This window comes from Siniperca chuatsi, linkage group LG10 (genome assembly GCF_020085105.1).
Source record: "Siniperca chuatsi isolate FFG_IHB_CAS linkage group LG10, ASM2008510v1, whole genome shotgun sequence".
Classification (NCBI taxonomy): Eukaryota; Metazoa; Chordata; class Actinopteri; order Centrarchiformes; family Sinipercidae; genus Siniperca; species Siniperca chuatsi.
In genome coordinates, this window is record NC_058051.1 from 22,518,965 (window position 1) to 22,534,933 (window position 15,969).

Here is a 15,969-nt window from a genome sequence, read left to right on the forward strand (position 1 = left end):
GTGATTTTTGATTACAGGCAATCCATTCATAGCTACATTTGGTTTTCAGTCCCAGGAGTTACATGCTCATTCCATTTTACTCCCGAGTATAAATTTCTTTTTGTTTGTGTTTCCTTTTAGTAAATGGAGTGTCGTGGGGAAGCGAGGCAGCCCGACAGAAGAGTCACACCTTCACTTGCCGGATGCAGGTCAAGTTTGGCCACGCCCACAGCCCCATGGAGGAGGGGTCAGGAGGGCCACGCTACGAGACCATGCAGTGTTTTGCTCTTACCCAGCCCAAGGCCATGATCGAGGAGGGCGAAGGTACGTTGGCATAGTCCCAAATATACATAAGGGGTCATTATTTTAGGATTTTACAGTGTTGAAAAACATACATTCATCTCTGTTTATTGACAATAATTAAAGTCCCCCTCCACTCAAAAATGTGTTTTGCTTATTGTTATTTCACTTAGCCTTCTAGTATCAAACTCTGCATGTACATCATTCTGCTCAGTGAAGGTCAAACGGAAAGTTTCTCTGTACTAGTTTGAAATCCAGTCATGGTCCAGTATGCAACTTACATCCTTAAATCCTCCAGTGCACATACACTGGAGAATGGACTTTTCAGAGAACTTTTGAAACTGAAAATATTTGCTTATTCATAGATCCCAGGATTTTTCAATCAGGGAGAAGGTGTAGTTGTAATATTAATAATTTGTAACAAGGTAATTTAACTTTTTTATGGACAAACCATATCAGATTTAAAATAAAAAACTGGTTGAAAATCTGATTTTAAAAATACAATTTGTAAAGCAACCACTCTGTAGTTGAACAATCTCTTGTTTATTTCTCCCTTAGAGGGACGTGGGTACATAATTAGAAGCTCATTTGAATTTTCTCTCTATTTTTCTCTTCACTTTCTATTACCAGAAACATTTTTTAGCTATGTGTGTCTCAAATATAACTGTTACATACACCTGATACTGTTTCTTGAAAATCCTGAGCTCCAAGAGAGAGCTAGAGAAGCATATTTCAGAGAAAGTCGTTAAGAAACCAAAAACAATTAGCCTTAAGTACATGCAATGATAATGAAACATTACTGACACTCCTCTCCCTTCATCTACAGACCTTCAGTCATGTATGATCTGTGTGGCCCGTCGGGTGACAGCCATGGAAAGAACAGAGAGTTTCAATACCCGGCATGAGCTCTCAGGTGAGGAGCTGCATACCCTAAATGCTCACTAAACAAACATACTGTAAATGCTCAAATAGGCCATGACGTTAATTCTTTCCTTTTATTTGTTTCCTTCCCTCTCACTCGTCCTCCTTCTGTCCTCCCCGGCAGGTAAACTGATCCAGATTGACCAGAACTCTCTGCGAGCGTCGATGCGTCCCGGCTGGGAGGATTTGTTGAGGCGTTGCATTCAGATGTTCCTTCAGCACAGTGATGGGCAGCCCTGGTCGCACAAACGCCACTACCATGAGGGTGGGTCACCCATGAACACACACACATACCTGGAATCAACTGCTGAAGTACTTCAAACTTAGCAAATTCATCTTGTTAAGTGCTGTTAAATCCACAATGAAAGAGCTGGGGATCAGGATGTAGCTGTATTTAATTAACTATTTACTCAGTTTTATATTCAAGCTTCTCTCTTACAGTTCTATAGTTATAGCTATGAACAGTATATTGTCTGACTGCAAGTATTTGTTTTTAATGTGTTGCTACCTATCTTGGCCAAGCCTCCCTTCAGAAAGAAACTCAGTGAGACCTATGGGTGAAATATATAAACACACATACACACCTCATGAATTAGTGTATTAATATTGATCTCATGAATACAAATGTCTGAGCGCAACAACATTGATCCTCGCTTTAATCACAGAGTTGCTATACACATAAAGGCAGTGATTGATGACCTTTGTTATCAGATCATTGTTTCAGAGTGTTTGTCGTTTTATCTGTCTGTGCAGCCTTTCTGCAGGGTCACGCTGAGACACCCTTGTACCGCTTCTCCCTGTCCGACGGCACTCCAGTCACAGCCCAGACCAAGAGCAAATTGTACCGTCACCCCATGAGCAACGAGCCTCAAGGCTTCATCTCCACTCACCTACTACAGAGGTCAGAAACTGAAAAGACACTCCAAACATAGCAAAGGATGTGTGATTTACTGTATTGACAAAAAAGCATCTCATCATCTCTATTCGAGGCAGCCAAGGCATTCATGCCACATGAATAGCTGAACTAGCAACTGAAGTAGCTTTTATACACTGACACTGACTGTGATAATTACATTTATACTGAGTATCTACAGTCTGAGAGCGGTTGTTGTGGGGGTTACAGCATTTTCAAGATGTTTGCGTTTTTTTTTCAAACCTTGCGCTTGTTTTCCCCCTCTTTCCACACAGGGAACCAAACGGTTACCGCTCAGCTCAGGGTGGGAGCATGATGCCAAACACTATGAGACAGCAGGGCATGGGAGGCCCCAACCCGAATGCCCAAATGAACATGAACACCGGCGGGGGGATGGGCATGGGGAGCATGGGCAGCATGAACAGGGGTTTTGGCATGAACGAGCAGGGCCACATGGGTCACATGGGTCCGATGGGAGGCAGCTCTATGTACGGAGGGAGTGGTGGAGGAGGAAGTGGAGGTGGAGGCATGGGAAACCGCATGATGCAGATGAATCAGATGGGGCAGATGAATCAGGTGGGGCACATGAATCAGATGGGTCCCATGAATCACCCGGGCCAAGGCATGCAGCAGCACCCACAGCAGCCCCCGTTTCAGAGCAGCGGAGGGTTTGGGCTGAGTGGCATGAACAGCCCTTCGGGAAGCCCCAGAATGGGCGGCCCCCAGCAGGGACTTCTCATGTCACCCCGAAACAGAGGGAGCCCAAAGATGGGCGCCAACCAGTTTTCACCTGGAGGTAAGTCGACCAATGTCTAGTAATTTAGCATCAGGTATTTATAAATTATTGTCTTGTTTGTTTGATTGGCTTAATTTGAGTTATGTTTTCCTTTCCAGGCATACACTCGCCCATGAGTGGCATTGTCAGTGGTGGAGGAAGTGGGGGGAGCACCACCACCTTCTCCAGCAGCTCCCTAAATGCCCTACAAGCGATCAGTGAAGGAGTAGGGAGCTCCCTCCCCTCAACCCTAACGTCCCCCTCGCCAGCCCTTAAACCAGACAGCTCTCCCAGCATTCACTCCTCCTCCTCTTCCTCTCAGCCCAGTCAGCCGGCCAGACCAGGCCAAGATGGCTCCAAAAGCCCAGCAGGAGGCTTAGGGCCTGGGCCCAGCGACCATCACCAACCCATGCACCATCATCACCATCATCAGCATCCTCAGGCTGAGAGTTCTGGAGACCGACCAGACAGCCAGGCAGCTACAGCGATTAAAGAGTCTGGAGAGGGAAGCAATGAGGCGGGGGTGGCGAGCTCCGAACCTCCTCGGAGGGTGCCAGACAGTAAAGGGCATAAGAAGTTGCTGCAGTTGCTGACTTCCCCAACAGAGGAGCTGGGAATAGGTGGCAGTGGGCCAACAGGGCCCCCTGTACCACCCCCACCAACCAGCAGCAGCACTCCTGCAGGCTCAGACAGTAAGGACCCCACTGGAGGCATGACTAGCCCCTCGTCCACTGGGGTCTCCTCCTCTTCTTCAGCCAGTGCCAATCCAGGCCAGGCGACCGGGCCAGGGGGCGTGTCAACATCACTATCGTCAGCCCACTACACAGGCTCACTGCAAGAAAAGCACAAGATCCTCCACAAGCTTCTTCAAAATGGCAATACCCCAGATGAAGTAGCTAAAATCACAGCTGAGGCTACAGGAAAGGTGTCGCTGGGGGGCCAGGAGGGCGGTGAGGTTGGAGCAGGAGGATCAGGAGCTGGGACTGGGCCTGGGATGATCACAGAGGCCAAGCAGGAGCAGCATAGCCCCAAGAAGGAGAAAACCCATGCCCTCCTCCACTACCTCCTCAACAAGGATGATTCCAAAGAGCCAATGGATGTCAAGCCTAAACTTGAAGAGCTAGATGGGAAGGGAGCCCCAGGGGCCGCTGGCGGCTCTGCAAGGGGCCCTGTATCTGGGTCCGGCCCTGCACTGGAACATCCTGAGAGCAAGATCAAGTCAGAGCCACCTGATGACGTAAGATGGCTTCTTTAAGACATGATTGGACTACAACTATAATATTGTTATTGACATTTAGCTAGCCATGTTACACCAAAGGCAACTGCACTGGCTGTTTGGTCTTGCCTTTGACTTACTAGCTGTGATCTGGATGAATGTGAATCTTCATAGACATTTACGAAATAACTCATTTGGTCTATTTTATTGTTCAGTTGCACAACCTAGAGTCTATCCTTGGAGATTTGAGGGGTTCAAGCTCTGACTTTTACCCGGATCAAGCCGGAGGTGGAGGGGCTAACGACGCAGGAAACAAACCCCAGGGTTGCCTTGATGACAGCCTGCAGGGTAAGTGGTTCAAGGACCGAAGCCTATGAGAAGTGACAGTTAGGCCTACATGCAGGGCGGGTGTTATGACATCATATGTCAGGGTGTCAGCGGGGTCTTAAAAAGTATTAAAAGTTGATAAATCAACTTAGCTACAATTAAGGCCCTTAAAAAGTGTTTAAAAGTTTTAAACCCCCAAATTTTTTAGTATTTGTATTTTGTATGTACCAGGGATGTGATTTTTCCGGATTAATATAATTAATATCCGGATTTTCCAACCTGAAAAATGTGTCCCACGTGAATGATGCAGATATAGATCAGTTAAAAAAGTCTCTGTCCTGTCCTCTGTGTGTTTGACCAGGTTTGACTGAGGGCGGGGCTCATACGCACACACACACACACACACACACACACACACACACACACACACACACACACAGTAGAGAGGCCGCGGTGCAGTCAGTTAACCAGGGAAGTGAATGTAACGTTACTCGAGTAAAGAGTAGAGTCGAAAAGTGCCTCCTTTGTCCGCACTTATTACAACCACAGCGCACTTGTTAAGCTAACAGCTAATTGTTACGAACAAGCTAAAAATGAAACCTACCTGTATGTAGCCTAACAGTGTCCCACGAATCTTAAAATTTGGCAATTTCTTGTAAACTTAGCTGCTGGCTGAGACTGAAGCCCCTCCTCCACACCAGCTCCTCCTCTCTATAAGCGGTACCTGCAGCAGAGGGAGGAGAGGAGCTCTTCCAGGATCAGTCCTTCCTCCTCATGACTGATGTCTGTGCTCTTCATTCTTTCTAAACTTCACTCAGTATTTTGATGTCAGGAATTCTATTTATTTTACTGACATTTTAGATTTGTTTCCAGGGAGATATTGAGTGTATATAGTGACTTTGCTGTTGCTACCCTAGAAACAATATTTAGTTATATTTAAAATATAAATAAATTCTAATCCTGTTATGAATTTATTCTTTTTTTTAAAGTGATAATAAAAAAAAGTGTAACTTTATTTAGTAATGAAAAAGCACCGGGCCGATAAGAGTATGGATAAGATAAAGATACAATCCTAAGGATACCCACCCCTCCAGCTGATTAGTGGCATCACCCTAACTTTCGGGAGATGAGCAAATCGTAGTTCAGATCCCTTCACTATAAACCTTGTTTAACCAGTGTTATTTTGTGATTATTATTTGTTATGGCACACATTTCTGAGTTTTGTTTTACTCCTACAGCTTAATTTCTAGTCTTTGTGTTCTAAATACAAACCTCACTACTTTCTGACCCCCTCTACCTAGTCATGCTTTGTTTTTAGGAATAACACTTATTAATTAAATATAATTACATTTAGAAAATTCAAAGATTTGTGTGCAAATGCAATGCTTGGTAGTTAAAGCTGTTTGAAAGTGTGTTTCTATATCATAGCAGTATTAAATATTATGAAAACATATGCAATTATATATTTTCTCCCACGAATCCATCATTTGAATTACTCACACACCGTAATGTAAAGTTTATAAACACTGAAAAATATTATAAGATATCAATATTTTCAAAATGCCAGAGGGTACTGAGATATTATTTTTTCCCATATCACCTAATTTCGTGCAACACCGACATTATTCGTTCTATTCTTCAGGAAGATAGAGAAGTGTGTGACCAATGAGTTTATACTTTTTGTGTACAGGGAGTCCAGGAATGGGTCCGGGGCCTCGGGGGCCCTTCCAGAGGGCCATGTCCATGGATGGAAAGTCTCCAGGTGGGCCTGGAGGGGCAGGTAGCAGGCGACCCATGCTCATCAAGCAGGAGAACATGATGGGCAGCCCAGACGGCTACCCAGGAAACATGGGTGTGTGTTCAAGTGGTTCAAGTATTTTCAGCACATCTCCCACCCCTCTCTGCCTACCCCTCTCACTATTATTAGCTTATGTGTTAACCAATTTAGGTCCTTGACTATATTTGAATTTGTCGTATCCTATTATCAGATAACCTTGAAACTTTAAAGACATCGATATAAGATGGTAAATGTTGTGGACCAAGACTGGGCCACACTGCTCTCCTTAAACACCTTTATGATACTGACACATGCACATCTGATGTTTATGTATTACCAGGACCAATGAATAGGGGCATGGTTCCCCAGAGGTCTCCCATGGGGGGGTCAGGGGACTGGGGCATGTCCCGCTCCAGTGCCAGCCCTGTGGGCTCCGCAGGACACCCCTCCATGATGCGCCCAGGCATGGAGTACAACAATGGCAAGGGCATGATGTCAGGACCTATAGTCAGCCGCTCCAACAGCGTACCGGGCACCAGGTCTATGCTGCAGCAACAGCTCATGGAAATGGGTATGTCTGTCATACTGTTGCCAGGTGTTGGTGGTGTTGGAAAAATTGTCATAAGCACAGCTTTGTGAAGATATGTACCAAAAAGCAGGGAGAAGTGTGAAAATATAGGAAACCAAGACTAATCTGTCTACAGCTATACTAGCGCACAGTGGTGCTTTGAGCAAAGTGATAACATCAACATGCTACCATGCTCACAATGACCATGCTAACATGCCGATGTCTAGCAGGTATAATGTTTACCATGTTCACCATCTTAGTATAGTTTGTTACCGTGCTATTATTTGGTGATTAGCACTAAACACATAGCACAGGTATTTGGTCAAAGTCAAAGTATTGGACACAGTGAAATTTTGACCTGATGGTGGCGCTAGATGAAATGGTTAGGGATCGTTATTACAATGCATTCTAAGCGGAACATTTCTGTACTAAATTTTGTGGCAATCCAACTGATAGTTGTTGAGATATTTCAGTCTGCCCAGACACTTTGTATGTGTGTAAATTAGAAATGAATTATCTTTGTGGTTTAGGAGGCTCTGCTGACATGGGCATGGGTATGAGCCCCTTCAGCCAGCAGGGCCAGTCCAACCAGTCCTCCTCCTGGCCGGACACTATAATGGGCATGGAGGGTAACAGGTCAGTGCAACATCCCTTATTGTCTGTATTCATTCTTGATTAGCTGCAATGAGCTCAGGAGGCAATTTATTCTGACCCTCTAATGAGTGTCTGTGTGTGTGTGTGTGTGTGTGTGTGTGTGTGTGTGTGTGCCTTGTAGACGCCAGTTTGGCAACACCTTAGATGATCTTCTGGTGCCTCCCACCACCAGTGAGGGTCAGAGCGATGAGCGGGCACTTCTGGACCAGCTGGACTCTCTGCTGAATAACACGGATGGCATCGCTCTGGAGGAGATAGACCGAGCCCTGGGCATCCCAGACCTCGTCAGCCAGGTAGGTCATCAGAATAGATATAAAAAGATGGATCAACAACACTCTCATCTCTGCTCTTCTAGATCCCTCTAGAAGTAAAGTAAAAGGAGAAATGATCAGTCTGCATATCATGACTCATAAGTGAGCCTTATGTTCATCTTTGTATTAGATATTTCAGTCATGACTCACCTTGTTCAGACTGTTCTTTCACTGAAGGGAGATAGATGAGCCCAGAGGGATCTGTCTGTGCTGCTTAGAAAAAGACAATTACAGAACCAACCAATTGGAAATTAATCAATTAGATGGAGAAGTTTGACAAACTCTTTTTGTCCTCTTGTCCTGTCTGCTCCAGAACCAGGGACCTGAGCAGCAGATGGAGCCTTTTCCAGGGCAGGACCCGTCCATGGTGCTGGACCAGAAGCCTCTCTATGGACAGGGCTATCCCGGACCCCCCGCCATGCCTATGCAGTCTGGGTATGGAGGGAACCCCATGCAGGGACAGGCCCAGCAGGGGGGGTTTGGGCCCATGCTCTCTCAGATGGGCCAAGGTGGCAGCTTCCCTGGTATGGGTGGAATGGGTGGCATGGGACACCCCCGTGCCAACATGATGAGACCCAGGATGATGACTGCCAACAAGCCCATGAGGCTCCAGCTGCAACAGAGGCTGCAGGGACAGCAGGTATGAATACAGGAAACTCACTGATTCATCAGTTTACATGCAAACAAGTAGTGTCCCAGTTACAGTTAATACGGTACTAATTCTAATCTAACCATGTTAGTATGAAGTGCGTTCACACTGGAAGGATTACAAATTTATGTGTGCTTATAAATGCCAATATGCAGATTAAAATCAGTGGAGGACTTTCTCACATCTGGGAGAAAGTTAAAACAAATGTCAGTGTTGAAATGTTACAACGGCTAGACATGAACAAATAGATTAATAGGAACTTGGAAACACATATTTTACCTGCTCTTGATGGCTTTTTAATTTTGAAATAGGAGATAGCATCCTGGAGTTGCAGTGTAAGTGATGTCTGATGCATAATTTTCAGTCCAAACAAATGATTTCTTATTTTCTAAAATAGTGCACCATCTATGTTGGTGTATATATATGTATAATTTATCCATAAATATATGGTATGAAAGTGGGACAGGGTCAGAATAACATTTGCTCCTCCATCTTATGTTGTGTTGATGTTCGTTTTCCTTCCTCAGTTCATGAATCAGACACGGCAGGGCATGGCCATGAAGATGGAGAACCCGGGAGGCAACCCTGGCATGAGGCCCAGCATGCAGCCTGGCATGGGAGGACAGGTAGATGACAAAAAACCCTTTGCATATATCTTACAGATGAATCATTGTAATACTTATTTTGTAATATGAGAGTTAATGTCACAGATTTCGTTTTAATATCAGAATCAAGTTTGCCATCCACACATACTTTGATTATGGTTTATCCTCCAGCAGGACACTTTAATTCATCAGTCCCATCAAGTCCCTCTAATGGATAAACCAAAATCCATGCAATAACAGCATTATACATTAACATGTATAACTGCAGACTTGATGCTGAAACACACAAGTTATAAATGGATTACCAACATTTATAACAACCAAATAAAAAGGATAAACACCCACCAAAGGGATTTTCCCCAAAAGATGTTCTTATTATTGTCCTCATAATTATTCTCCAAAGCATTTGTTCCACATTAATAATAGTTACAACTTATAAACCCTTTTAGATCCTTTCAGCAGACCTGATTGTCCATTGTAGTCTTCTCTTCTGTTTGGTAGCCAATTTAAACCAGACAGTGATGGACGTATAGAGAACAGACTGATTGCCATGTAGAACTGGCTCAACAGAGCCTGTGGCAGGTTCAGCTTCCTCAGCTAGTACAGGAAGTACATCATCTGGGCCTTTTCGGGAGTCTATCTTGCGGTCGTGCTTCAGGTCTCAGGAGATTAGAGTTCCCAGAAATCTGAAGGGTTACATTGGCCTTAAATGTTGTTTTTTTCCTCATCTTAAAGGTTCAGTGTGTAACATTTAAGATGAGCTAGTGGCAGAAATGGAATATAATATTCATAAGTATGTTTTCATTAGTGTATAATCGCCTGAAAATAAGAATCGTTGTGTTTTCATTACCTTAGAATTTGACGTTTTAATCTACAGAGGGAGCGGGTCCCCTTCTACAGAGGTCGTGATGTTGCACCGCCATGTTTCTACAGAAGCCCAGAACAGACAAACACAAACACGCGCTCTAGATAGGGCTGTTCACGGTTTTCGCGAGTTTCATGGCCAGTTTCTCCTACACACTTGGAAGGGGAGGGTGAGGCAAGCGGTATTCAAATGGTTGCAAACTGCAATTTCAACGCTAGATGCCACTAAATCCTACACACTGCTCCTTTAAGGATATCTTTGATGCAACTTTCAAGTGATACAACTTTCTGAAGTTATTTGACTGTTCTAGTTCAGTGAAATTTAAAATAAAAGCCTCTATTTCCACATAACAGATTTTTCTCCGTGAGACCTTATCACCCACCCATTTTTAACATTACATACTGTATATTTTATATATATGTATTTTATTAAAGCTCTAAATATATGTATATATACCATGTCAACCCTCCTCAAATTCTCTGATTATGTTTGTTTTGTGCAGCCGGGCTTCCTCAATGCTCAGATGATGGCTCAGCGCAGCAGGGAGATGGTCACCATGCAGATGAGGAGGCAGCGCATGATGATGCTTATGCAGCAGCAACAGCAGCAGCAGGCGGCAGCGGCCGCTGCTGCAGCCGCAGGAGGATTCAGTCCCCCTCCAAACGTCACGGCTCCTGGTGGTATGGACAACCCTATGGGAGGGCCAAACATGGGCCCACAGTCGGGCCCCCAGCAGTTTGGATACGGTGGGAATTATGGTGAGTTTACTGAGCTGGGCTGCCCACAGAATACTGCTGCTCCCTGGTGGTGAATCCGTGCACTGCAGGGTTCTGGTGTCACATTTGTCATGTAAAAAAGATTTATGTCAAAAAGACAAAATTTGTCTGTAGACTGTCCATGTACATCTCCCTTGTCTCCGTTGTTTTATAGTCAGACCAGATATTGTTATTGAAGGGATAGTAAGTATCTGAACACACTCCCAGGCAACAGGATCGTCATTTATTTTTTATTTATCACTATGTATCAATTATCTATTTCCTGTGGAGAGAGGAGTGAGCTGAGGCTGGATGATTTATCTTTACAGGGATGGGCCAGCAGGGAGACCCCTCTTTCGGTCCTTCAGGCGGCAGTCCTCCTAACGCCATGATACCCAGCCGCCTGGGGCCTCAAAACCCCATGATGCAACAGCACCCACAGGGTGGTCCCATATACCAGGGTGCAGATATGAAAGGCTGGTCGCAGGGAGGCATGGCACGCAACAGGTATGAAATCAAACACATTTACGACAGGTACTACAACACTGTGCTGTCATCAGGGAAAAGGTTTGGCTTCAGTTTTTCTTTTCTTGAATGTATACATTTAAAATCTTCCTTCCTGTCGCTCTTCTTCACCAGTTCGTACCCTCAGCAGCAGTTTGGGCAGCAGGTACCTCCGGGGCAGCAGCAGTTTGGGCAGCAGGGGAATCCAGGCCAGTATGGGGGCATGATGATGAACGGGGGCATGCCTGCCACCGGAGGAGGAGGTCACATGGGCCAGATGGGGGGGCAGATGGGTATGAACCCAATGGTGATGGGACGCATGCCTATGGGGCCTGATCAGGTAGGTGCTGAGGGTAGGAGAGTCCGAATGCTTACAGGACAGGTTTGCATTTTAAGTTTATCTTAAAACAATACTGACAGTGGACATTTACGCTGAAAGGGTTATTGCTTGCTGTAATCATTCCTCCCGTCCATAGTGGGCACAAAGAAACCTCTTCTTATAGCAGTTTCAGTAAGAGATGGGGGACAAAATGAGTCTGTTTATTAAATTGAGTGGGTATCACTCAAATTTACAGTCTTTTAGTACCAAATTTCCGCTTTGTGTTACTATCCCTCTGCTGCGGCTCAGCAAGGAAACGTTGAGTCCGTTTCCAATCACCTGTTTTTATGTGCATTTTCAAATTTGCACATAAAAAACCTGAGTGGAAAAGCTGAAAATTCTAAAAAAAATAAATTAAAAAATAAATAAAAGTGCTTAAATTGAAATAAATAAATTTAAGAGGAGATTTCTCTGTATGGACAGGAGGAACAATTACAGCAACCAATAACCATTTCAATGTACATATGGGCATATTAGTATTGTTTTAAGATAAACTTGAAGAAATGTGAACCTATCCTGTCTGATTCTAGTAACTGCTTTGAGGACAGACAAAGCTTTGGTCAACTGCACTTCAATTGTGCACTTTTCTTGCAGACTTTTATTTTCTCTTTTCCTCCCCTCAATCTAGAAATACTGCTGAGCATCGTGACAGAAGCATTTGTCTCACTGTGATCTCCATTCAGAGATAGGACACGGCGGCAGCACTGGAGTGTGAGGAGGACCCGGCGGCGTGTGTATCTGTGTGTAGTGCTGTACTCCCACCAGACGGGGGAGTGAACTTCCTTTGGACTCATGGCCAGTAATGGCAGTTTGGCAACCTGGGGAAAACAAACAACGTTTGTCAAATCAGAAACACTGTGACACATTTACACACATAAACACATAAATCCTTTGACAGTCAGATAGACAGCTCTGATTCCTCTTGTAGACTGTAGTTTTAATATTCCTCTCTTCATGAGCGGTGTGTGTGTGTGTGTGTGTGTGTGTGTGTGTGTGTGTGTGTGTGTGCCTCGGTAAACTCACAACACTCGCTGGACCAAACAGTGAAGGTGGACAGACACTTGAGTAGAGCACAGACTTGAACATGGACGTGTTAAGACATCCTCTCCTTTGTCGAATGTACCATGGAGTTGTGTTCAGATTTAAAACGTGGGATTCCTCTCCTGTCTCTGAACTTTGTGGGGAATTTTATCCGCTGCCTCTCTGCTGCCCTGAAGGATCTCTGCGTATGCGACGTAAAGAAAACACGGTTCTAGATGACGAGCCATCAGATTGTGACACTCAGATGAATGTCATTAAGCAGTAGCACATTGCTTCGTCCTCCAGGACGCCACTGAGCTAAAGTACGACTGAATTGCTTGTTGGCTGATTGCACTTTAAGGAAAGGCCAACATCAAAAGGATTGTGGCAATATAGAGGCCTTTACCCAAGAATTAATGCATAGCAGCAGACATTTACTGTTTATTTTTGTGTGTGTGTTCTTCAACTTTTCCTCTCTGAGTAATGGGGGCTGTTGATTTAGAAATGGGTAACCTTGATGATCTTTGTTCTAAAGTGGGAACCAGTAGAAAGGCAGTAAGCACAGATTTTATCCAATGTTCTCGTCTACAGTGTACCAATTTATTACAACAAGAGAAATTAACCGTTTTTAAGTAATTTTAAAATTACTCTTGAAACAAACAGACTTCTATTAATGTTCAAAACTCCACTTATATTTATACAGATTCATGATGTGATCATTTTATCATTCCAGAGGTAATTTTTAAATCCAAATGTTGCAGATATTTTGATTACCTCGCACTAATTTACAGTGTTACTACAAGTGAAGAAATCAAATTGATTGCCAATTATAAGATTATGTCTATATTAGCTCCCACTGTAAGAGAAAGTGTATGTTAGATTTCGGTGTAGGCATGCAGATTTCTAGCAATAATCCTTCCTCCTGGTTTTCCTCTGAGGACAACGCTGAAGTATCATTTACTCAAAGCGACGGCACTGCAGTATTAGACATGATGTCTTGTTTGGAGCTTTTTTTTCCCCCTCCTTTTTGTCTGTGAATATGAATTGTAAATATGCTTCAAATGTACAATATATAAATATATATATGCTTTTGTAGGTCACATACTGTTTTTGCACAGATTGTAAGGCTTGATATTTAAAAGTGTAATTTTTTTAATCCGTCATAGGTCAGCTTTTATTTTCAATACTTTAACCATAGGTTGGAAAGGAAGAGCCTCCTTTTTGTAAGCAGTACGTGTCGATTAAATTTCATACTGCCACTTTCTTTCTCTCAGAAAGCACTCTTTGTTTGTCTGAGGACACAATCTTAGCTAGAGGTGCTAGTGTGTAATTGTTTTTTTTAATAAATTATTTTTCTTTTGACAAAAAAAAAGAAAACACAAAATATGCCTAAACAAAAAGAGTTGACACATGATTGTGTTAAGCTTCTAGGGGCCCAGATGTCTTACCAATATGTGGGGTTGATATTTTCTGAACCGAACCTCATGCTTCCATGTGTGACTTTAAGTTTCACTCCTGAGATTTCTGTGCTACGCTGATTTGATCGTTCAGTCTCAGATACGAGACTTTGGAAATCAGTCACACTGTATAACTGTCCATAAGTCCTTTTTGGTTTTGTTCACAGATGTTTAATCCTGATTGAAGCAACACAAAAAGTAGTTTGAATCCCTAATTACCTGTCTAATTACCTGCCATCTCCTGTCAGGTGATGTTGGGGGGTTTTTTTACCTTTAAATTTGCCTTTATTTTCATTGTATTTCTTGTGAAGTTTTTGTTGAGAAATCTACCTTTTGAACACACGCTCAATCCAAAGATTTTTGTTTGTCATTCTGCAGTGCTTAGAAACAGTTCCTGACGTAGCTTGTGCAAGTACTCATGTGTGCTTTTACTGTTGCACATAACCTATAATATACATTGAACTAAATATGTTTAATTGCATATATTATATCCCCATCTGTATGACATAGAGTAGAGATGAGTCTGGTTCTGCTGAGGTGGTTTGAGGTTTTGTTTGTGATTGTTTCTTCCTTTCTGTAGAACTTATGGCCAGTTGAATTGTGGTGCTGCAAACAGTTATTTCACAAGCGAATGTTGAGATTTTCTAAACTGGAAAGGAGGTTTCATAGTTGATGTCATTATGTCTCAGAATAATAGCTTGGAGTTGTTGTTTTTTTAACACCAGTCACAATGAAGAATATGAAAGTTTAATCTACAAATATTTAAAAAAAAGTCTGTGTTTTGCTTTAAAAGAAAGAAACTCCTCTCAGTGCATTGTTGGAGAAAAGAGAAAACACATCTGGGAAACATACAGTCATTATTACAGGATGTAAAATACTATTGCATTTTTTTTCTTACCTTGTTTCTTGATGTTAATATCGATGTAAATACAAATTTATATTTAAACATTACAATGTCTCTGTGATCTTTTTGCACATGCAAACATTGGTTTTGTACATGATTCAAAAAACCTGCAGCCACATTTCAGTGTGTCAGTATGCGGCAAGCAAATACAGTGTCCAGCCATGTTGTAGATTTCACTGAAAGTGTGTTTTACTGCAGTTACAGGGCCTTTTATAGGGCCACAAGTTACAAATAGAGGTTCTTTTATGATGACCGGAGTCTGCCAGTCTGCCTGAAGTGGGAGGGGAGTGTGTGTATGGGTGGGGGGGGCAACCCTCAGAAGTGAACTGAAAAAGACGACAACTTCCTCTCAGACTGGCTGTTAGGGACATTGAGGGATCATGCTGCTGTCTGCAGCCTCGCTTTTATCTGCTGTTTGTTTCCTGTAACTGGTCACCCCCCTTTGAGAGCTTTTAATCTTTCAACTTTCTTCCCTTCTCATAATGATTTTGCGTCCCATGAAAAGATCTTAAACTTACAGGCTGTCCCAACCTGACAGACTTGAGTGTCATTTGTAATAATATTACAGTGTCTGTCAGTTTTAAGATCGGCTGCCAGGTTGCTGTTGGCTGACTCACTCAACCCTTCAAACTGCAGTTTTGTAGCTAGAGAAATTCAGTGCAAGGCAAGAGGTCTTTTTTTGTTTCACTTCTTGTTTTAATGTTGTGATGACATTATGTGGATTGCTATGAAATGTTAGACTGACATTCAGCAGGTTCACATTTGTGGTTTTGGGTGAAATTCCTCTACAACTAATGGATGCATCATCATGAAATTGGGTACACACATTCACGTCCCCCTCAGGATGAAGTGAAATAAGTTTATTCATCTCTGATTTTTCATCTACTGCCACCAGCAGGTCAAAATTTCAATTTGTCCAATACTTTGGTTTGTGACTATGACTATATCAGCCTCAGCTGTACTTTGTGTTTGGTGCTAATTAGCAAATGTTAACATGCTAACACACTAAACTAAGATGGTAAACCTGTTAAACATTATACATTAGACCTGCTAATGTATAATGTTTAGCTGAAAGCACCACTATGACTAA

The 15,969-nt window shown here is 43.1% G+C and overlaps 1 protein-coding gene across 2 annotated transcripts in view; it reads left to right on the plus strand.

Annotated features, from left to right (window-relative positions):
- Positions 1 to 14,926, plus strand: part of LOC122883606 (nuclear receptor coactivator 3-like) — a 61,073-nt gene extending 46,147 nt beyond the window's left edge. Inside the window, exons 7-23 of one of the 2 annotated variants that reach the window (XM_044212551.1) lie at positions 121 to 303; positions 1,106 to 1,192; positions 1,325 to 1,465; positions 1,954 to 2,101; positions 2,389 to 2,909; positions 3,008 to 4,125; positions 4,320 to 4,452; positions 6,122 to 6,283; positions 6,549 to 6,779; positions 7,307 to 7,412; positions 7,552 to 7,723; positions 8,055 to 8,381; positions 8,918 to 9,016; positions 10,363 to 10,618; positions 10,945 to 11,122; positions 11,255 to 11,459; positions 12,127 to 14,926. In XM_044212551.1, coding sequence (XP_044068486.1) covers positions 121 to 303; positions 1,106 to 1,192; positions 1,325 to 1,465; positions 1,954 to 2,101; positions 2,389 to 2,909; positions 3,008 to 4,125; positions 4,320 to 4,452; positions 6,122 to 6,283; positions 6,549 to 6,779; positions 7,307 to 7,412; positions 7,552 to 7,723; positions 8,055 to 8,381; positions 8,918 to 9,016; positions 10,363 to 10,618; positions 10,945 to 11,122; positions 11,255 to 11,459; positions 12,127 to 12,138 — 4,079 coding nt within the window. In that variant the 3' untranslated portion in view covers positions 12,139 to 14,926. Of the gene's footprint in view, positions 1 to 120; positions 304 to 1,105; positions 1,193 to 1,324; positions 1,466 to 1,953; positions 2,102 to 2,388; positions 2,910 to 3,007; positions 4,126 to 4,319; positions 4,453 to 6,121; positions 6,284 to 6,548; positions 6,780 to 7,306; positions 7,413 to 7,551; positions 7,724 to 8,054; positions 8,382 to 8,917; positions 9,017 to 10,362; positions 10,619 to 10,944; positions 11,460 to 12,126 lie in introns of both variants that reach the window. The other variant, XM_044212550.1, reaches the window with a different exon arrangement.
- The last annotated feature ends 1,043 nt before the right edge of the window (positions 14,927 to 15,969 follow it).